General features: G+C 47.4%; 1 protein-coding gene across 1 annotated transcript; it reads right to left on the bottom strand.

The window, feature by feature from the left end:
* Positions 1 to 2,165: 2,165 nt before the first annotated feature.
* LOC123040787 (haloacid dehalogenase-like hydrolase domain-containing protein 3) lies at positions 2,166 to 5,499 on the bottom strand. Its single transcript, XM_044463544.1, has 6 exons — positions 5,091 to 5,499; positions 4,611 to 4,717; positions 3,466 to 3,574; positions 3,223 to 3,384; positions 2,895 to 3,068; positions 2,166 to 2,547 (listed from the first exon to the last, which is right to left on the bottom strand). The coding sequence occupies exons 1-6, from the start codon at positions 5,343 to 5,345 to the stop codon at positions 2,500 to 2,502; spliced, it is 855 nt and encodes a 284-aa protein (XP_044319479.1). The 5' UTR covers positions 5,346 to 5,499; the 3' UTR covers positions 2,166 to 2,499.
* Between the last annotated feature and the right edge of the window lie 18,749 nt (positions 5,500 to 24,248).

Below are 24,248 nucleotides of genomic sequence, written 5' to 3'. Positions count from 1 at the left end.
ATGCCAACCCAACAAACACCTTCAGAGATACTTGTAGATCATCTTTATAATCACCTAGTTATGTTGTGACGTTTGATAACACATAAGGCATTCCTCCGGTATCCGGGAGTTGCATAATCTCATAGTCGAAGGAATTGTTACAATATATGTGGATTGCACTAGCCCTTTCCATCAGCTCGGACTTTTGGTTGTGTTGGATAGTGCATGAAGATTAACATGGTATCAGAGCTAAGGTCTTGAGTTTAAGTCTTGGTTTGCGCATTTTATCTAAAAATTGTTGTTGCCCCCTTTTGTGTCCACGTATAGGCCTTTTGAGTCATACATGAGTTTCGCGTGCCGTCGCTCTCTTTCGATTGCACGTATTGACTAGTCTTCCCCGTCACACGTGAGAGGGGGTGCTACAGTATATGTGGATTGGACTAGCCCTTTCCATCAATTCGTACTTTTGGTTGCGTTGGCTAGTGCATGAAGCTTAACAGGAATATGTATTTGACATGAAGAAAGCAATAGCAATAAAACTAAACGATCATAATGCTAAGCTAACGAATGGGTCTTGTCCATCACATCATTCTCATAATGATGTGATCACGTTTATCAAACGACAACACATGTCTATGGTTAGGAAATTTAACCATCTTTGATCAACGAGTTAGTCTAGTAGAGGCTTACTAGGGACACGGTATTTTGTCTATGTATCCACACATGTGTCAAGTTTCCGGTTAATACAACTCTAGCAAGAATAATAAACATTTATCATGAAATAAGGAAATATAAAATAACAACTTTATTATTGCCTCTAGGGCATATTTCCTTCACACATGACACTAACATCCATACTTAAATGGAACTACACAGAGCACTGATTGCCGAAAATTAAATGAAATGACAAGGCAATATCATCCAAACCTAAATGGCACATATCCAGTTTATACAGAGCACATATCCACTTAAATGGCACTAGCATCTACACTTAAACTGTGGTAACTGAATTTGCAGTTAACTGAACATCTGGAAATCTACTAACCTTTTGTGCACAAGCCAGGAATCTCCTTCCACTATCCACTGAATCAAGGGCCACAAACTTCTCACAGATGGCTTGGTGTTCACTCCTAGCAGCAAGATCTGCAGCAAGGCCTCTCCATTCCGAGCAGAAAATGGTGGCAGGAGGCTAAAACAAAATCTGCTCAGTAAAGTTCCCCATTTTGCCTAACCTTAAATGCCAGATGTACAGGGTCAAACTCACTTGGCTGGTAACGGAGTCACCGTCCGACGAGTAGTTGGATTCATCAATCCAGGAAACCATGTCGGCGAGCTAGATGGTGGTCGTGAGCTGGACGACGCGGCGAGGAGGAGAGCTGCGAGCAGAAAAGTAAGTAGGGGGAGGGGTGAGGAGGAGCCAACCGGATTCGAACAGAAAATAAATACAAAACTAATCTAGGTGGTTGTCTTGCGGATTGACATCGATAAATGATAGGGGATATCTGTAAAAACTGGGGGATATCTGTAAAAACTCCAACGCCGAGCGGCTCGGTCCAGCTGGCTCCACTTGGTTGCATGTGATTGGCTCGGGACTAAACATGCACATCCAAGACAAGTTCTAGAACTGATAAGTGAGCTTTGAGCTTTCGCAAGTTGTGGGACTAAACCATTACATCATCGACAAGTTCTAGGATTTGGGGTGCTTTTAACGTCATGAGCACTCGAGCGTTAGCTGCTACACCTTTTGATGGAGGACTTTGGCATCATGTAATTCAGCATCAGACGACATGGCTGTCGAGGATTGTCACTGGACCGAAGGGTCGGGCAAAAACGAAGGATGCCTTCCTGATCGACGTTAGCTGTGGCGTCACGGCAATAAAATCAGAAGTGCTCACATCAGTTGATGAAATTAGGGAGGTCACTTTTGAAGTACCCACAGCGCCTCCTCGGTTGAATGCCCGCTCCACCACACTCCCAAAGTTCGTCTTCACCGCTGCTTTTCTGCAGTTTGACTTCAAAACATATTTTCCACAGTTCGAAGGGAGGTTCGAAGTGATGAAACAGACTATATGGAGCACCACAAGGCAATACCCTCAGAATTTTTTACCAAATCCAGTGAACAAAATGCGGGGGATACGTTGGGGCCATTCTCGTGAAACACAGATTTCAGAGCACGCGGCAGGAAGTATCCAAAGGGTAAATCGAGTTCGCTTAATTACATACGTGCATTGTTGCTACAATATAGACTTAGGAAATTAAGGCCTTGTCACAGAGAGACACTGCCATCAGTTCTCACTTCCCTGGAAAATATGTACAGCGGCCGGACAGCCACACACACACCTGAGCAAAGAAGGGTCGGCACTATGTACAGAGGAGGCGAACTAAGCACCACCTCCCAGCCTTTTTATTGAAGCTCAGGGGGCTCGGCGAGCATACTCGACAGGAAGAAGGGAAGGGCGGCGATCCGCACCGACCGCACGCCAGGTGCAGCAGAGTCCGCTTACAAGCAACCGTGGCGAATCACATATTGTTGCCCATACCCACGCTAACTCCGATCCTTTCTGCGACCTGCGATACAGATGTGTGGATGTGAGCAACGATATAATTTCTGAAAATTGCAGCTGATATGAAAAGGGACGCTGCCCGCTTTCGTCGGCAGAAGAAGACTAAAGAGATTCTTCAAAATAGAACAGTTACCAGGGTGCACCTAGCCAAGTAATAATCTGTAATACAACAGTTTGCTCCTAACGAACTGATCTTGGTAACAGCATACAGCTGCCAGATCTTTATTTGCAGTGTATAATTAATCCCAACTACACTGACAGCGAAATGCCACTCCTAGATGCCATGTTTGCTATAAGGACAATAATTGATTTGTAGTTCAGTTTTGGAGCAGACAAGACAGAAAAGCTTACTTCCTTGAAGGAGTGAACATCACTGCCCCAGAGCCAGGCATCGCAGCCTGCGTCCCTAGCTCCCCACAAATCATTCCGACGGTCGTCCCCAATATGCACAGCCTCTTCAGGCTTCACGTCCAACAACTCGCAGGCCTTCAGGAATATTGTTGGGTTTGGCTTTTCTGCTGCAACCTGTTAGCAGAAAAAACAGAGAACAAGGGTTTAATGGCGAACATTAATAGGAAAACTGAAGGCCGAACTTATAGATACAAAGGACGGTAGCTACAGGGTCAAGGTTCAGTTAACAAGCTTAGTTAAAGCAGCTCATCTGTAAATGGAAACCCACCTCAGCAGACACAGCAACTGCGTCGAACCAGTGATCGCAATTCAGGGCCTGTAAAAGTGGCCGGAGGCGGGTGTCAAAGTTGGATACAACAGCTGTTCTCACACCAGCCCTTCTCAATGCTTCAAAAACATATTTAGCATCAGGGTCAATGAGCCGCCAGGCCTAGCAAACACAAAACAGTTTGTAAGGTCAAACATACAATAGGATGGTTTCAAATCATTTTGATTACAGATTTTCTCTTACCTTCTCAGTCGTATAGTAATGATAAAGTTCCTCAAAGTACTGTAAATCTGAGCAGCCTGTAGAAGAACTAACTATATGTTGCCAAAAGGGCCTCCCATCATCAACATACCTGGAGAAATTGAGAAACATAAGTCCATGCAGCAGCATATTTTTTTAACAGGTTTGAAATGTTTGACTGAATGAATCGCAAATTTGTACGAAAATCCACATGCCCTGTGGGCTAAAAGGCAAGCTCGTATTTTATTATTATTTTGTGACATGATAACTCCAGGTTCCAAGGAGGAACTGAATGCAAGGCTGATAAGAAACAAAAGAATCGAATCGCCAGTACTACCTATCACCGCAGTCCATATATATGTTGCGAAAATCAGTATCGTACAATTTCCATTCAGATTTGTCTCCTGATAAGTATTATGAAAAACGCACCCAAGGATACTCGGTGCTCGTAAAGCACACAAACCAGCTAAAACTAACTGTGAATATGCCAGAAACTTAAGAATCAAATTCTCGCATAAGAATAAACTCTCTACTTTCTGAATACTATGTGAAACTTAGGAATCAATGTTCCTACCCCACGATTGTTCTTTTAGCACCACCAAAGACAAATAAAACTATCTCAGCCATATCTGAGAAGGTAATTGCATCAAGCACCAGATAGAACTTGGGACCATTCCAGTTCCTGGATCTCAATCTGAGCATTGAGAATTATAGAATCCTCAGAGCAGTTCTCGCAAATATCCCTCTGCGTTCTGGTGAGAACTTTACTTACGGAATTATACTTCTCACCAAGGTTTCTCGGCTCGCAGCTTAACTCAGATTGAGGGATGATTAACTCCGCTTGAAATTGTTTCATATCTGCACTCTCAATTTTAAAGAGGCGGTATTTCGATCCAATTGATTAAAAAGGATTAGTTCAAGGAAGTGAAAGACAAGTTAGTCCACACTTTTCCTGATGCATAATCCTTTGTTTAAATTGAACAAGGGCATTTATGGCAAGAATATCACCGTCCTAAATGCTATTTATTCATTTCAATACGAGCGCACAAGAACAAAATCAGACAGAGCCATCTAAGATACTCGTATAGCGAAATCAAATCCAAACTCGCATTCGGAACAACAGGACAGTCCGAAGGTAAATGCCATACCTAAGCCGCGATCTGCCCCATGGCTGCGAATATGCCTGCCGGTACCTCATCAGGATCTCATCCTCCGAGTACTTAACCCCATACTTTTCGCCTACTGTTCTGTACACCTGTATTAACATTCAGAGCACAAGCCATATTAATCAAACCGTCGCATGCATGCCCAATTAACACAGGAAAGGGAGAATTTATCCGCAATTCATCATGCATGGAGAAATAAATCCACACAACCCAGAAATGAACAGCAGAAACAAATCTGTCCAGGTTCTCACAACCCAAATCTATGAACAATTGAACACACACGAAGGGAACGGCTTACGGGAGTACGGATCAGATCGATCCAAACACCACGCATTGTCTCAGCGTGTGCACCGCATAGAAAACATGCAGGCCTCCGTCCACCATGTGCCAAGAGAATCGAGCGGAACAAACAGAGGAACATGAATTGGAGCTGCGGTGTACGGGGGAAGGGCGTAGGCGGACCTGGGCCATGGGCTCGGTGGGGGCGAGGAGGGTGCCGGCGGCGTCGACGAGGATGGCCTTGTGCGTGATGTCGCCGTAGATGGCCCGCCGGTAGTCGTAGTACTCCCGCGCGCCCATCGGCTCCCACCGCGCGCCGCCCGCCCCGACGACCGCCTCCGGGGCCTCCGCGGCGGCCGCCGTCCCGAGGCGCCGCCGGCCGGCGAGCGCCGGCTGGAGCCGGGCCGCGGTGGCCGAGCGCAGCCGCGCCACCGCCATTGTCAACGAGGTGGCGGGGTAGCAGGTCTCGGGTGGCAGGTGGGTCCGGGCGCCAGAATCTCAGGTGGTGGCTCCGCCGTGCCGTGTTCGAGCGTGCGCGCGCGCGGGGTCGGTCTCTCTCCTGTGGCGTGCGTGGCCGTGTGTGTGGGTGTGATGCGGTGTGGCCGTGTGTGGGTGCGCGGTGTTTATAGGCAGGCGGAGGGAGGGAGACGAGCGGCGGCCGGTGACGCGACCGTGATGGCTATTTGCTTCCTGTGGCTGCCTTCACCTCCTCCTTTCCTCGGGTTTCAGGGACAGTTTTGGGCGTCACAAAATTCCTTGCATTTTATTCACAAGTATGAGTACTTGTCTACCCTCCATTCCGAATTAGAAAATGTTTTAATTTTTTTGATTCGGATGTATATAGACGCATTTTAATATATTTATTCACGCTTCAGTCTATGTGCAATCGATATTGAAATATCCAAAACATCTTATATTTATGAATGAGCAGAGTAACATTTTTCCTGAATCGGATGTATATAGATACATTTTAGTGTTTGTTACTCATTTCAGTCCGTATATAGTCCATATTTAAATATTTAAAACATTATATAATTCGGAACATATGTGATATTTTTTATTCCTTTTTATGTAGATAGCAATGATCATTTGTTAAAGTGGACCAACCCTTTAAACTCATCTTTATATAGTTAGGGCATCTCCAGCCGTTTGCCCCCCAGGAGGGGCAAAAAGTCGCCCCCTGGGGACGCACCGGCGCTAAACCGCGCACTGGGGGCGTGATGTCCCCCAGTCACGGCGCCCACAGTTCGTTAAAAAAATCAAATTCGGCGCAAAACGACTCAAATTTAACGCAAACATCGGCGAGTTCGTTCAAACTTAAACATATTTTTTTTTTAAAAAGAAAAAACTACCGCGGGCTACCCCCGCCGTCTCCCTCGCCGCCCGTCTCGCCGCCCGCCGCCGCCCACGCGGTTCTACATGCCGAGGAGGCTGTAGAACCGCGTGTAGTCACCGTCGTCGTCGTCGTCGTCGTCGTCGTCGTCGTTGTTGCGGTCGCCGCCGCCCCCGCCTACGCCTCCGCCGTCCCTGCTGCATCCCTTCCCCGGTTGGCGCGGCGGGTTGGACGGTCCGGGGGCGTCATCGTCGTCGTCGTCGTCGCTGTCGAGGACCACGACGCCGTGGGCGTCCTCGCGCCCACGCTTGCGGGCGGCGATCTCCTCCAGGGCCCGGCGCTGCCGGACCGTCTCGTCGCGGAGGTAGTCGTCCCGCGCCCACCGCGTGGCGTCCTCGTCGGAGAAGCCGCGCCGGGCTATCTCCTCGTACTCCGCGGGGAGGCCGGGCTCCGGCTTGGGCTCGACGAGGACGAAGCGGCCGGTGGATGGAGAGACGTTGGCGCCGATGCGTACGCCGGAGCTGCGGGTGCGCGCGGCGACCGGTGTGCCCTGGGGCTCCGGCTTGACGGGGCGGAGGCAAGGCGAGCCGCCAGACGAGGAGGAGGACCCCCCGGTCTCCATGCGCCTCGGGGTCCAGGAGTTTCCCCGGTGGCGTGAGAAGGAAGGGGGAGCGTGGTACTCGAGGCGCGGCGTGTTGCCGCTCTCGATGTACTCGAGGACGGCCTCCAACGTGCGCTCGGGCTGTTGGGGAACGTAGCAGAAATTCAAAATTTTCCTACGTGTCACCAAGATCTATCTATGGAGAGACCAGCAACGAGTAGAAAGAGAGTGCATCTACATACCCTTGTAGATCGCTAAGCGGAAGCGTTCAAGTGAACGGGGTTGATGGAGTCGTACTCGTCGTGATTCAAATCACCGATGATCCTAGTGCCGAACGGACGGCACCTCCGTGTTCAACACACGTACAGCCCGGTGACGTCTCCCACGCCTTGATCCAGCAAGGAGAGAGGGAGAGGTTGAGGAAGACTCCATCCAGCAGAAGCACAACGGCATGGCGGTGATGGAGGAGCGTGGCAATCCTGCAGGGCTTCGCCAAGCACTACTCAGGAGGAGGTGGAGTTGGAGAGGGGGAGGGTTGTGCCAGAACTTCGTCTGTAGCTCCCATGCGCCTCCCCACTATATATAGGGGTGGAGGGGCTGGTTTCTTGCCCTCCAAGTCCATTGGGGCGTTGGCCAAGGTGGGAGGAAAGAAATCTCATTATTTCCTTCCCCACCGATTGTTATCCCCCCTTTTTAGGGATCTTGATCTTATCCCTTCGGGATATGATCTTATTCCTTCTAAGGGGGGATCTTGGTGCGCCTTGACCAGGGGTGTGGGGCCTTGCCCCCACTACCCACGTCCATGTGGGTCCCCCCATGCAGGTGGGCCCCACTCCGGAACCTTCTAGAACCTTCCCGGTACAATACCGAAAAATCCCGAACATTTTCCGGTGGCCAAAATAGGACTTCCCATATATAAATCTTTACCTCCGGAATATTCCGGAACTCCTCATGACGTCCGGGATCTCATCCGGGACTCCGAACAACATTCGGTAACCACATACAAGCTTCCTTTATAACCCTAGCGTCATCGAACCTTAAATGTGTAGACCCTACGGGTTCAGAAGACATGCAGACATGACCGAGACATTCTCCGGTCAATAACCAACAGCGGGATCTGGATACCCATGTTGGCTCCCACATGTTCCACGATGATCTCATCGGATGAACCGCGATGTCAAGGACTCAATCGATCCCGTATACAATTCCCTTTGTCTAGCAGTATGTTACTTGCCCGAGATTCGATCGTCGGTATCCAATACCTTGTTCAATCTCGTTACCGGCAAGTCTCTTTAGTCGTTCCGCAACACATCATCCCGTGATCAACTCCTTGGTCACATTGCGCATATGATGATGTCCTACCGAGTGGGCCCAGAGATACCTCTCCGTTTACACGGAGTGACAAATCCCAGTCTCGATCCGCATAAAACAATAGATACTTTCGGAGATACCTGTAGTGCACCTTTATAGTCACCCAGTTACGTTGTGACGTTTGATACACCCAAAGCACTCCTACGGTATCCAGGAGTTACACGCTCTCATGGTCAAAGGAAGAGATACTTGACATTGGCAAAGCTCTAGCAAACGAACTACACGATCTTTGTGCTAGGCTTAGGATTGGGTCTTGTCCATCACATCATTCTCCTAATGTTGTGATCCCGTTATCAACGACATCCAATGTCCATAGCCAGGAAACCATGACTATCTGTTGATCACAACGAGCTAGTCAACTAGAGGCTCACTAGGGACATATTGTGGTCTATGTATTCACACGTGTATTACGATTTCCGGATAATACAGTTATAGCATGAATAAAAGACTATTATCATGAACAAAGAAATATAATAATAACACTTTTATTATTTTCTCTAGGGCATATTTCCAACAGTCTCCCACTTGCACTAAAGTCAATAATCTAGTTCTATCACCATGTGATTAACATTGACAGGTCACATCACCATGTGACCAACATCCAAAGAGTTTTGGGTTTGATCATGTTGCTTGTGAGAGAGGTTTTAGTCAACGGGTCTCAACCTTTCAGATCCGTGTGTGCTTTACAAATCTCTATGTCATCTCCTAGATGTAGCTACCACGTTCTATTTGGAGCCATTCCAAATAACTGTTCCACTTGGAGCTATTCTAAATTGTTGCCCCATTATACGTATCCGGTATCTCTACTTAGAGCTATCCGGATAGGTGTTAAGCTTGCATCGACGTAACCTTTACGACGAACTCTTTTACCACCTCCATAATCGAGAAAATTCCTTAGTCCACTAGTTACTAAGGATAACTTTGACCGCTGTCTGTGATCCATTCTTGGATCACTCTTGTACCCCTTGACTAACTCATGGCAAGGCACACTTCAGGTGCGGTACACAGCATAGCATACTGTAGAGCCTATGTCTTAAGCATAGGAGACGACCTTCGTCCTTTCTCTCTATTCTGCCGTGGTCGAGCTTTAAGTCTTAACTTCGTACCTTACAACTCAGGCAAGAACTCCTTCTTTGACTGGTCCATCTTGAACACCTTCAAGATCATGTCAAGGTATGTGCTCATTTGAAAGTACCATTAAGCGTTTTGATCTATCCTTATAGATCTTGATGCTTAATGCTCAAGTAGCTTAATCCAAGCTTTCCAGAAATTCATTTCTGATCATCAATATGTCAACAACATATACTCATCAGAAATTCTATAGTGCTCCCACTCACTTCTTTGGAAATATAAGTTTCTCATAAACTTTGTATACACCAAAATCTTTGATCATCATCAAAGCATACATTCCAACTCCGAGATGCTCACTCCAGTCCTTAGAAGGATTGCTGGAGCTTTGCATACTTATTAGCATCCTTAGGATCGACAAAACTTTTCTGATTGTATCACATACAACCTTTCCTTATGAAAACTGGTAAGGAAACTCGTCTTGACATCCATCTGCCAGATTTCATAAATGCAGCTTATGCTAACATGATTCCGACGGACTTTAAGCATCGCTACGGATGAGAAAATCTCATCGCAGTCAACTCCTTGAACTTGTGAAAAAACTCTTCGCCACAAGTCGAGCTTCACAGACGGTTACATTACCGTCCACGTCCGTCTTCTTCTTAAAGATCCATTTATCAAATGGCTTGCCGATCATTGGGCAAGTCCACCAAAGTCCATGCTTTGTTCTGATACATGGATCCTATCTCGGATTTCATGGTTTCTAACCATTTGTCGGAATTTGGGCCCACAATCGCTTCTCCATAGCTCGTAGGTTCATTGTTGTGTAGCAACATGACCTTCAAGACAAGATTACTGTACCACTCTGAAGTAGTACGTATCCTTGTCACCCTACGAGGTTTGGGAGTGACTTGATCTGAAGTTTCATGATCACTATCATAAGCTTCTACTTCAATTTGTGTAGGTGCCACAGGAACAACTTCTGTGCCCTGCTACACACTGGTTGAAGTGATGGTTCAATAACCTCATCAAGTCTCCACCATCCTCCCACTCAATTCTTTCGAGAGAAACCTTTCCTCGAGAAAGGACCCGATTCTAGACACAATTCATATTGCTTTCGGATCTGAATTAGGAGGTATACCCAACTGTTTTGGGTGTCCTATGAAGATGTACTTCATCCGCTTTGGGTTCGAGCTTAATCCTGAAACTTTTTCACATAAGCGTCGCAGCCCAAAACCTTTAAGAAACGACAACTTAGGTTTCTCTAAACCATAATTCATACGGTGTCATCTCAACGGAATTACGTGGTGCCCTATTTAAAGTGAATGTGGTTGTCTTTAATGCCTAACCCATAAACTATCGTGGCAGTTCGATAAGAGACATCATGGTATGCATCATATCCAATAGGGTGCAACTATGATGTTCGGACACACCATCACACTATGGTGTTCCAGGCGGTATTAATTGCGAAACAATTTCCACAATGTCTTAATTGTGTGCCAAAACTCGTGACTCAGATATTCATCTCTATGATCATATCATAGACATTTTATCCTCTTGTCACAATGATCTTCAACTTCACTCTGAAATTACTTGAACCATTCAATAATTCAGACTTGTGTTTCATCAAGTAAATATACTCAACATTTACTCGAATCATCTGTGAAGTAAGAACATAACGATATTCACTGCATGCCGCAGCACTCATTGGACTGCACACATCAAAATGTGTTGCTTCCAACAAGTTGCTATCTTGTTCCATTTTACTGAAAACGAGGCTTTTCAGTCATCTTGCCCATGTGGTATGATTTGCATATCTCAAGTGATTCAAAATCAAGTGAGTCCAAACGATCCATCTGCATGGAGTTTCTTCATGCGTATACACCAATAGACATGGTTCGCATGTCTCAAACTTTTCAAAAACGAGTGAGTCCAAAGATCCATCAACATGGAGCTTCTTCATGCGTTTTATACCATTATGACTTACATGGCAGTGCCACAAGTAAGTGGTACTATTATTACTATCTTATATCTTTTGGCATGAAAATGTGTATCACTACGATCGAGATTCAATAAACCATTTATTTAGGTGCAAGACCATCGAAGGTATTATTCAAATAAATAGAGTAACCATTATTCTCCTTAAATGAATAACCGTATTGCGATAGACATAATCCAATCATGTCTATGCTCAACGCAAACACCAATCTCGATGGTAGAGGGAGCGTGCGATGCTTGATCACATCAACCTTGGAAACACTTCCAACACATATCGTCAGCTCACCTTTAGCTAGTCTCCTTTTATTTCGTAGCTTTTATTTCGAGTTACTAACACTTAGCAACCGAACCGGTATCCTGTACCCTGGTGCTACTAGGAGTACTAGTAAAGTTCACATTAACATAATGTATATCCAATATACTTCTATCGACCTTGCCAGCCTTCTCATCTACCAAGTATCTAGGGTAATTCCGCTCTAGTGACTGTTCCCCTTATTATAGAAGCACTTAGTCTCGGGTTTGGGTTCAACCTTGGGTTTCTTCACTAGAGCAGCAGCTGATTTGCCGTTTCATGAAGTATCCCTTCTTGCCCTTGCCCTTCTTGAAACTAGTGGTTTCACCAACCATCAACAATTGATGCTCCTTCTTGATTTCTACTTTCGCGGTGTCAAACATCGCGAATACCTCAAAGGATCATCATATCTATCCCTGATATGTTATAGTTCATCACGAAGCTCTAGTAGCTTGGTGGCAATGTCTTTGGAGAAACATCACTATCTCATCTGGAAGATCAACTCCCACTCGATTCAAGTGATTGTTGTGCTCAGACAATCTGAGCACAAGCTCAACGATTGAGCTTTTCTCCCTTAGTTTGCAGGCTAAGAAAATCGTCGGAGGTCTTATACCTCTTGACATGGGCACGAGCCTGAAATCCCAATTTCAGACCTCGAAGCATCTCATATGTTTCGCGATGTTTCGAAAACGTCTTTCGTGCCTCAACTCTAAACCGTTTAACTGAACTATCACGTAGTTATCAAGACGTGTATGTCCGATGTTCACAACATCCACAAACGACGTTTGGGGTTCAGCACACTGAGCGGTGCATTAAGGACATAAGCTTTCTACTGATCGCATAATCGCTACTATCAACTTTCAACTATAATTTTCTCTAGGAACATATCTAAACAGTAGAACTTATAGCGCGAGCTACGACATAATTTGCAAAAGGTCTTTTGACTATGTTCAGGATAATTAAGTTCATCTTATGAACTCCCACTCAGATAGACATCCCTCTGGTCATCTAAGTGATTACATGATCCGAGTCAACTAGGCCGTGTCCGATCATCACGTCAGACGGACTAGTCATCATCGGTGAACATCTTCATGTTGATCGTATCTACTATACGACTCATGCTCGACCTTTCGGTCTCCGTGTTCCGAGGCCATGTCTGTACATGCTAGGCTCGTCAAGTTAACCCTAAGTGTTTTCGCTGTGTAAAACTGTCTTACACCCGTTGTATGTGAACGTAAGAATCCATCACACCCGATCATCACGTGGTGCTTAGAAGCGACGAACTGTAGCAACGGTGCACGGTTAGGGGAGAACACTTCTTGAAATTTTGTAAGGGATCATCTTATTTACTACCGTCGTCCTAAGTAAACAAGATGCATAAACATGATAAACATCACATGCAATCAAATAGTGACATGATATGGCCAATATCATTTTGCTCCTTTTGATCTTCATCTTCGGGGCTCCATGATCATCATCGTCACCGGCATGACACCATGATCTCCATCATCATGATCTCCATCATCGTGTCTTCATGAAGTTGTCACGCCAACGACTACTTCTACTTCTATGGCTAACGCCTTTAGCAATAAAGTAAAGTAATTTACATGGCGTTCTTCAATGACACGCAGGTCATACAATAAATAAAGACAACTCCTATGGCTCCTGCCGGTTGTCATACTCATCGACATGCAAGTCGTGAATCCTATTACAAGAACATGATCAATCTCATACATCACATATTATTCACCACATTCTTGTTGGCCATATCACATCACAAAGCATACCCTGCAAAAAAAAGTTAGACGTCCTCTAATTGTTGTTTGCATGTTTTACGTGGCTGCTATGGGTTTCTAGCAAGAACGTTTCTTACCTACGCAAAACCACAACGTGATATGCCAATTGCTATTTACCCTTCATAAGGACCCTTTTCATCGAATCCGTTCCGACTAAAGTGGGAGAGACTGGCACCCGCTAGCCACCTTATGCACCAAGTGCATGTCAATCGGTGAAACCTGTCTCACGTAAGAGTACGTGTAAGGTCGGTCCGGGCCGCTTCATCCCACAATACCGTCGAAACAAGATTGGACTAGTAACGGTAAGCATATTGAACAAAATCAACGCCCACAACTATTTTGTGTTCTACTCGTGCAAAGAATCTACGCAATAGACCTAGCTCATGATGCCACTGTTGGGGAACGTAGCAGAAATTCAAAATTTTCCTACGTGTCACCAAGATCTATCTATGGAGAGACCAGCAACGAGTAGAAAGAGAGTGCATCTACATACCCTTGTAGATCGCTAAGCGGAAGCGTTCAAGTGAACGGGGTTGATGGAGTCGTACTCGTCGTGATTCAAATCACCGATGATCCTAGTGCCGAACGGACGGCACCTCCGTGTTCAACACACGTACAGCCCGGTGACGTCTCCCACGCCTTGATCCAGCAAGGAGAGAGGGAGAGGTTGAGGAAGACTCCATCCAGCAGAAGCACAACGGCGTGGCGGTGATGGAGGAGCGTGGCAATCCTGCAGGGCTTCGCCAAGCACTACTCAGGAGGAGGTGGAGTTGGAGAGGGGGAGGGTTGCGCCAGAACTTCGTCTGTAGCTCCCATGCGCCTCCCCACTATATATAGGGGTGGAGGGGCTGGTTTCTTGCCCTCCAAGTCCATTGGGGCGTTGGCCAAGGTGGGAGGAAAGAAATCTCATTATTTCCTTCCCCACCGATTGTTATCCCCCCTTTTTAGGGATCTTGATCTTATCCCTTCGGGATATGATCTTATTCCTTCTAAGGGGGGATCTTGGTGCGCCTTGACCAGGGGTGTGGGGCCTTGCCCCCACTACCCACGTCCATGTGGGTCCCCCCATGCAGGTGGGCCCCACTCCGGAACCTTCTAGAACCTTCCCGGTACAATACCGAAAAATCCCGAACATTTTCCGGTGGCCAAAATAGGACTTCCCATATATAAATCTTTACCTCCGGACCATTCCGGAACTCCTCGTGACGTCCGGGATCTCATCCGGGACTCCGAACAACATTCGGTAACCACATACAAGCTTCCTTTATAACCCTAGCGTCATCGAACCTTAAGTGTGTAGACCCTACGGGTTCGGAAGACATGCAGACATGACCGAGACATTCTCCGGTCAATAACCAACAGCGGGATCTGGATACCCATGTTGGCTCCCACATGTTCCACGATGATCTCATCGGATGAACCACGATGTCAAGGACTCAATCGATCCCGTATACAATTCCCTTTGTCTAGCGGTATGTTACTTGCCCGAGATTCGATCGTCGGTATCCAATACCTTGTTCAATCTTGTTACCGGCAAGTCTCTTTACTCGTTCCGTAACACATCATCCCGTGATCAACTCCTTGGTCACATTGCGCATATGATGATGTCCTACCGAGTGGGCCCAGAGATACCTCTCCGTTTACACGGAGTGACAAATCCCAGTCTCGATCCGCATAAAACAATAGATACTTTCGGAGATACCTGTAGTGCACCTTTATAGTCACCCAGTTACGTTGTGACGTTTGATACACCCAAAGCACTCCTACGGTATCCAGGAGTTACACGCTCTCATGGTCAAAGGAAGAGATACTTGACATTGGCAAAGCTCTAGCAAACGAACTACACGATCTTTGTGCTAGGCTTAGGATTGGGTCTTGTCCATCACATCATTCTCCTAATAATGTGATCCCGTTATCAACGACATCCAATGTCCATAGCCAGGAAACCATGACTATCTGTTGATCACAACGAGCTAGTCAACTAGAGGCTCACTAGAGACATATTGTGGTCTATGTATTCACACGTGTATTACGATTTCCGGATAATACAGTTATAGCATGAATAAAAGACTATTATCATGAACAAAGAAATATAATAATAACACTTTTATTATTTTCTCTAGGGCATATTTCCAACACGGGCACGCCCCACCACCGACGCCGGCCGGCGGAGTTGAGCCTGCCGGAGGGCACGACGCCGTTGGTGGCCTCGAGCTGCTGGGCATGACGGCGGCGGAAGTACGGGTCCCAGAGCGGGCTGTCGGGGACGTACCGTGGCCCCTCCCTCGCCGCACACGGCAGGTTCGAGCGGATGCGTGCGATCTCCGCACGCCGCGCCGTGCCGGTGGGTATCGGGGGCACCGGCACGCCGCCCACGCTGATCCTCCACGCCCCGGGCACCCGCATGTCCGGCGGGACTGGGTACTCGGCCTCGTAAAGGAGGCGAGCCTCGTCTTCATGAAGATGGCGGCGGCCGAAGCCGTTCGCCGCCGCGCCGTCGCCAGGGAAGCGCTCGGCCATGGGTGCGAACTGGAGACGGCGAAAGAGAGGAGAGGGGAGGGAGGACGACGACGGCGGGAGAGTATGAGTCGCCGTGTGCGCCGGGCGCGTCATATATAGGCCGAGGCGCCGCCCACACGCGTGGCACCGTGTGTACGCGTGGCGGGCGAGGGACGCGCGTCGTCCGGTCTTCACTGCGCCGCCCGTGAGGCATCAATGGCGCAGGCTGACCGGCGCGGCAGCTTTGGCATTGATTCGCCGCGGGAAACGAGGCGATGAGGACGACGAAGGGCCGAGAAGAGAGCCGTGTCGCTGACGCGGCGGGCCCGCGGCTTCTTCGCGCCAAAAAAAATCGCCCGGCGCCCCCGAGCGCCCCCCAGCGCGCCGGGTTCGGGCTGGGTCCGCCGGCGCTGTTTTCGGCCCAAGCCGGCGAAAATCGGGCTCCTGGGGGCGCGACTGGGCCGTTTTTTGCCGCCGGCGCGAAAAAATCGCCTGGGGAGGCCTTCTTGAGGGCGCGGCTGAAGATGCCCTTAGTAATTGAACACGGGGACCTGAGGACATAGACACCGTCCTCCTCCTCTTGTGCACTCGTACGTGTTGTGCCGTGGGCCAAACTCGACGCCACCTCTACACTTCTGTTTATTGTCGGAGCCAGGAAAACATTCTATGCAACGGCTATGAAGTCTTCACGCAAAGCCAAAATACATCTAAAACGGGAAACAAATCATTGTCCCGTAGAAGAATGAGGCGGAGAGGGTTGGACGACCATCCCATATCCGGCTAGAAAGGTCCCGGGAGACCTAACCTCCCCCCCCCCCCCCCCCCCCGCGTGATGACGCCAAAGATGGTCGGAGGTTATCGGTCAAAGAAGCAGCCAGAGGACCAAGACATGAAGCGTCTTTGTCTATTTCACCAATAGCACAAACCATGTCCACCAATCCGGAAGAATATTCGATGCAAAAAATCCAGAAGAATATCGACTACACGATGGCATGCCCTCCTCTACTATGTTGATAAGATCGCCGCTAACAAGATAGATCAGAAGTTGGGGAAACATTATTCTTAATATGCACAACGTTGCCATTCTCATCATATTGTCGGAGCTAGTGAACGAAATCCTACCCTGACAAGCCTAACTATAGCGGTGCAACGCAGTTTGGTGTCCCCGCCTCTTCCAGCCGGCGGAGTAGGAACAGGAGGAGGGCAGGACCTTGCGGGTGGGGGGGGGGATAGGGAGAGCAGTGGCATCAATTTAGGGTTCCTAGAGGGGGCAGAGTATTTTTTATAGATATTTTTCTAGAAACTTCAAACATATTCACCTTCAATCATGGCAATTCAAAGAACACCAAAGATAATAAAAATTGCAACAAGGTATGTGGACCACCTAGCGATGACTACAAACACTAGAGCAAGCAGAAGGCGTGTCGCCGTCATCGCCCCTCCCTCGTAGGAGCCGGGCAAATCTTGTAGTAGACAGTCGGGAAGTCGTCGTGGTAAGGCCCCATACGACCAGCGCATCAGAGCAACAACCATCGCAGATGAAGAAAGTCATAGATCGAAAGTATCAAACTTGTAACACCCAAACATAGATGAACTAACACCGGATCCCAACAGATCCACCAAAGACCAACACCGGTCAAAACCTGCGAGATCCGAGGAAGACATGCCTCCACACGCTCTATAATGATGATAGACGCACCATCTGAATGGGGAGAGAATGTGGGAGATATTATCCGTACTGAAGGACATCGCCGTCGTCACACAACTCCAACCTAACAAGAACAAGAACGGGTCCCTCCCGCCAACCGCGGGGGAGGGGGGGCCGAGGTCCTCCGCACCTCCGTGGCCCAAAGGCCATGGGAGATGGGTGGACCGACGGCGGCGCCGACGGCAGGAGGAGGAAAGCTTGGGATCTTTTTTCTTGTGAATGAGGAAAGAGAAAACGTCACCTGTGGCAATTTTCGTAGTGTTTGACTATATAATCATCCCAATCTAGCTCAATAAATGATGTCGGAAAATAAATTAACTCATATACAACCTACAAACCGTAATAATAATAATAATAATAATATAATTACAGTCACCCTTTTCTTGCGCCAAAGTTGTAACAAAATTCTCAAGCGACCGCGTATTTGCAGGACCAAGCTAGCTAAGGCATCGGTAGCGTGTGGATTTCTTTCTCAAAACCTTCCCGCCGCTTCAAACATAACTTCGCAAAAAAGAAAAGAAAAAACGCTTCATCAAATATAAATGTATGGACCTCGAATGATGCCTCCAAACAGGCCCCGACCGAGCTCTCCGTGGCCTCGCTGTAACGGTGTAACCGGTGCATTATTTGGCAATCCTGCGGGGCATCAAACAAACTCCCGAGCCGACAGCGAAGTTGCGCAGAGAAGAAGCATGATCTTGCACTAAATCCGAACATGGCCTCCACGGGACACGTTTCGGGCTCGGCAGGCGAATCGGCCGTCGTTTCGGCGCATGATATTTGCTCATTGCGTCCAGCCGATGCCGGCGCACAAACCGGGAGAATCCATTCCAGGTTACGGCAGCCTCCTAAATAAAATCGGCGAAAGCTCGCCGCAGACAGACCGTGATGGCGACGGCATCGGTGAATCGCATGCGTGGCGCTTTGCTTTGCTTGCTACTGCTTACTCAAATGCTGTGCTCACTGAAGCGCGAGTGAGGTTGGTGCAGTGCAGCTACGGTTACGTTATTATATTATTATTTTTACTCAACAAAGGTAGACGTGGACACAAAGCGTTTTTGTTTCGGTGGTGCTATTAGCTGAGAACACAGAGCCGGTGGGTTTTTCCCTCGCAACAAAATAGGGCCGATGGTTTTAGTGTTTTGTTTTTGTACGCACATGCAGGAGCTACAAATATCGTGGCGAAAGGGTAAAAAAATAATTGATCTGTCAGTGTTGCACCTTAGGCTCCGTTTAGTCCGCTTATAAAATAATTTTGAAATTATATATTGTAGCATACAAGGTTTATGAAACAAAAAAAGAGTCTAGTGGAGTATATTCCAAGTTGCTTGGAAGCAATAAATTTGGAAAAGGACATCTCACATAAGTTTTGTAATAGTATTTGTCAATGGTGACATTGAAATATGAATTCTACTGAGCCATACTAGTTTTGAAACCCCACAAATATGGTTCTCCGGAATTCAGACCTTTTGGACTACCGTGAAAAAGATGTACTTCTTTTGCGCTTGAAAAGATTGCCTATAAGTATTAAATTTTGACGGAGTCAAGCTATGTAATCTCTTGAAAAAAAAAGCGATGTAAAATTTGACCAAATTTATAGGAAACAATATTAAGAAGTATAATACTAAGGAAAATATTTTATTTTGTGTATTTAATGGTACTAGCTAGTTTGATATGGTTGGTGTTGATAGGTTTTTTTCTTCTGTAAACTTAATGAAACTTTGCACATTGAGATAAAATTTACACGGTTTCTTTGGTATTATAATTATTATTGCATCGACAAGCTTCCAGCATATCAAGGAGGAGACTAAGAAGTGCTAGAGCTACCTGTCACCGTTAGGGTTTCTCTTTCCCTCACACGTCGACGATGGCTAGGGCACTCATCCCCTCCAAGCTTCCCCGGCTAGCTCGTGGATCTACCTGTTGCTCAGTCGGCCTAGAGGAAGGGAGGGGGTTCCGGTTCCTCGGCTTTGGCTTGTACGCTTAGGTTAGGGTTTATTTTCTCGCAGAGCCAACATTCCAATGGATGGTGACGCTTCATCTTCGAGCAGTTCGTCTGGGCTTCAATCTTCCTCGACTTCGTCCATTGGATGAGATCAACGGAATTTTGGTGTAGGTTCCTTCCGTTTTCTTGAGGCGATGAGGTTAGGGTTTCTCGTCATGCGTGCGCGTCAGCGAGATTTGGGGTCGGACACTTCAAATCGATTCAATGGTTCAATGGCGACGACCACGGCTCTGGGCGCTGGTCCTTAAGGGCATGTGCATGAAGACTTTCTAACTCTCGTCGACAAGGTCAAGACAGCTCCGGTAGGGGAGCGGTGACAGCGGCGCCTTCGACGGCTTGTTCTGGCGGCGGTAGTGGTCGTCCGGTGGTGCAGGGTGCTCGATGTAATTTTTATTATATTTTAAATGATTTGTATTTCTCGTGAACCGTTACAATGATTTGGGTTCTTCTTCGTTCGAGCACATCAAAATTTCTACGGCGAAATTGCACCTGACAAGCCCTGCACTAGACACGTTTGGGAATCAGCAAACAAATCAGCTATCATTTCACTTACGATACTCTTTCCCTTTTTTATCAGATCAGACAATTATCGCGAGTCTGACGCGACCACCTTGGATCAATTCCGGGCGGCTAATTACGTAGTACGTGTGGAGCTCATCGACTCGTCTTCCACCACGGCTGTCCCATCACGCGATTGAGCGACCTAAGCATCTCCCACCGAAGTTAAAGAAACGGAAGAATCGGCGACTCGGCGCAGGAGCTACCATAGGTGGTTGGAGAAAAATGGATGGTGCTATCTGGAATGGATTCCATGGTGCGTGCTTACTCGAATGCAACTAGTACTGACTTTCGAGAGCCGCGTATGGTTAATTTGTTTGTGTGTTTCTCTCCAGCTTAGCACGAACTGACGTGCGAGCCAGTGAGCTTGGAACCGAGTGACTGTGCCCGTGTTATTTTAAGCCATTATTTAGCGTGTGTTCCAATGAAAAGTGCCTGCAGGCAGGCCGTGGACGTAGACACAACCGATTTTTCATTTCGGTAAAGTTTAAAACGGTCGCCACCGCACCATAGAGCCAATGGTTTTCCCCTGGCCAGAACATAGAGCCGGTGGTTTCTCCTTCGTGTTTTGTGCACGAGCGTTTGGCCACAGGCTACCGGCCAGCGTCGTGATGGGAAAGAACATTCTATTTAATTTGCATCTCTCTCCCTCTCTCCGAAGATGTGTACCTTCCTTTTGTTTACTGTATTTACCGTGCATCTTAATCTGTAGGCACTATGTTATTACTATACTCCACTACTACTTTTCATGCTTTGACCAAAACTTCGAAAACGCGAAACTAGAACTTTTTTAAATCCCTTTCTTAATTTACGCTGTAGTTATATGGTCGAATAGTGAGCACGATGAGTCCATGACGTAACAAAAAATAGTGAGCGCCATGCTCTATCCGTCCCGTCAAAAGGCACGAGTTCCCAGACCAATGATCGGATTGGCCCTCGTCTGCATGGACTCGCCACGTTAGCGCCATGCATTCTGACTTGCGCGCGGCGGCCTTATCCGCGAGCACGGCAGAACGGATTCCTCGGCCGGGAGCGACGGCCGCCGCACCGCACGGAGCGCAGGCGCGCCTACGGTGACACCGGCCGGCCGGACGTAGAGGAAGCGAGGGGCCGTCGGCGTCGGCACGGTGGCTCGACCGGCGTTGGTGCGTGTGTGGCGACTCGTCGCTCGATAGGGCCGCACGGTAGTGACTGGTGAATTCAAGCAGCACACAGCTGTTGGAATATTAGGCAAGTTCATGATTAATTCCAGTAAATAATTCATGACTAGAAGAGATACTAGCATGCAATAAACTAGCAAACTAGAAGAACAACAAGACATGCATAACAGCAGCAAACACGTAACAATAGCTGTAGAAACAGACATGAACAGAGGATGTTGGACGTACTGATCGTTAGCTATTATGGGTGCGACAGTGTTGATGGCGATGTTGGCGACGATCTGCTGCTGACGGCGATGAATACGACGATGAGTAGCACCGCCCGACTTGGACGGAAGACGACCCGTGATGACGAATTTGAGCAGTCGCGCACAGCGCTTCCCAAAAACCTAATTCGTCCTCTCCCGGTGCAGGATCGCAAAGACGAACGGTTCCGGAGACCTGCTCTCCCACGCGCCGATGCACGCCGGCGTTTGGGATGGAGTAGACTACGATGGCGGCGCAAGTTGTGAGATGAGGCAAAACCCTAGGTGTTTTTCGGTGTGTCTCTGGCCGCAGCCGGTAGCTGTATATATATTAGGACCAGAGGCGGTATTGTGTCGCGACCACAATCCCAAACCGACTCGGTTTCTAATTCGTATACTTACCGGACAAGAAATCAAAAACTTGTCTGCCAAGACATAAAAATAAAACGGCAAAAGGAAGCTGCGCTCCTGCAAGGAGACGGACCGGATTTCGGCGGACCATTCACGCGCATGTCGCATGTACGCCCGCCTCGCCTCGCCCGCCCCGCCCGGCCCGGCCAGGCCAGGCGAGGCGAGCGAGCGCGCGCGTGTGGTTTTCCCTTTCTCTTCTCACACACCACTTAGAGTGGTGGAGAGAACCCACTATATAAAGAGGTCCAACTCTTCTTCAACTTCCAAGGTGGGACTAAACTTAGCACCACCACTTGCCATTTTACACATGGGCTTTGAGATTTCAGAAATTGCTATGGGCCTAGCCCATTAATTCTAACAATCCCCCACCAGATCTCAAATACCCATTTAGAGATTTGCCTTCTCTCACCACTTGTTTAATATACCAGTGTTTCAGCAGAGACTGTTAAGTTGAACTTCTGCCTAGAACTTTAAGCTACATCCATTCACAACTTGACAATGGACTATGCCTTGAATTGCTAGTTTTGTGTGAACAGGTTTCACTCAAAGTCTTAACCAGTACCTGACCGCCAGTAGGCTACCCCGCGGTTTGGAGCTTATACGTCATACTCCCTGGTCTCTTCGTGAGTTTACTAGAGATCACCCAAATCTCATAGACTGCGACGTTTACAGTCAGAACTCATATAGGTGTGTTCTTTCAAGACTGCTCTGTAGGACAGCATCTTTGCTAATTATAGCCAATAGAACCACATTAAGGCATGTTGCCAACCTGCCTTACAGATCTGAGCCTTACAGCTCTGAGAGTTTTGCATCTTCACTTGGAGACGATCATAAGTTATTACTCTCCTCAGTTAACCAATAGCTTGTTCTTCCCAGATCCTAATTCACGGGATCTCCGATCACAAAGGTTGGGTTACTACTATGGTGTAACATCTATGGGTCTCATACCCATCTCCCTCGATGCAATATCTATCACATTTCGTGATAGTCCCTTTGTAAAGGGATCTGCCAGGTTTTTGTCTGTTTGTATATACGTAACAGTTATTACTCCGGAGTTTCTCAACTTCCTGACAGACTTCAAACGTCTTTTCACGTGTCTTGATGACTTTGCATTATCTTTAGAATTGTTCACTTTAGCGATAACCGTTTGGTTATCACAATTCATAAGAATAGCCGGTACAGGTTTTTCAACAACCGGCAAGTCCATCAAGAGCTCACGCAGCCATTCTGCCTCAACAGTAGCTGTGTCCAAAGCAGTTAATTCTGCTTCCATAGTTGACCTCGTCAATATGGTTTGCTTGCAAGACCTCCATGACACTGCGCCACCACCATGAGTAAATACATACCCACTTGTTGCGTAAAGTACATCAACATCGGAGATCCAATTTGAATCACTATATCCTTCTAGCACAGCAGGATGCCCTGAATAAGTAATTCCGTAACTCATAGTACCTCTCAGATAGCGCAAGACCCTTTCTAGTGCATGCCAATGATCATCACCCGGGTTGGACATGAACCTACTCAGTTTGCTCACAGCAAAAGAGATATCTGGTCTTGTAGCGCTAGCTAAGTACATGAGTGAACCGACAATTTGAGAGTATCTTAATTGATCTCTCGTTTCTTTCTTGTTCTTTCTGAGTGTCACGCTGGGATCATAAGGTGTTGGAGAAGGCTTGCTATCCATAAAACCGAATCGGTTCAAGACCTTCTCAACATAGTGAGATTGCGTTAATGTAATCCCACTCTCATCCTTAATAAGTTTGATGTTTAGAATTACATCGGCTTCTCCCAGATCTTTCATGTCAAAACTTTTTGATAGAAAAGACTTGACCTCATTAATTGCATTAATGTTTGTACCAAAGATCAGTATGTCGTCCACATACAAACATAATATGACACTATTGCCCCCACCATGGCGATAGTAAACACACCTATCAGCCTCGTTAATGACAAATCCTGCAGAAGTCAAAGTTCTTTCAAACTTCTCATGCCATTGCTTAGGTGCCTGTTTCAGACCATACAAAGATTTTAACAACTTGCACACCTTTCTCTCTTCACCCTTTACCACAAACCCGTCAGGCTGATCCATATAGATCTCCTCTTCCAACTCTCCATTGAGAAAAGCTGTCTTTACATCCATTTGATGAATGATAAGACCATAAGAGGCAGCCAAGGAAAGTAACACTCGAATGGTGGTCATTCTAGCAACGGGTGAATAGGTGTCAAAGTAATCTTCGCCTTCTTTCTGAGTGTAGCCCTTGGCCACTAGCCGCGCCTTGTACTTATCAATAGTACC

The sequence above is a fragment of the Triticum aestivum genome, chromosome 2B (genome assembly GCF_018294505.1).
Source record: "Triticum aestivum cultivar Chinese Spring chromosome 2B, IWGSC CS RefSeq v2.1, whole genome shotgun sequence".
Lineage (NCBI taxonomy): Eukaryota > Viridiplantae > Streptophyta > Magnoliopsida > Poales > Poaceae > Triticum > Triticum aestivum.
The sequence above is the reverse complement of the archived record's forward strand: the minus strand, read 5'-3'. Positions and strand labels throughout refer to the sequence as shown.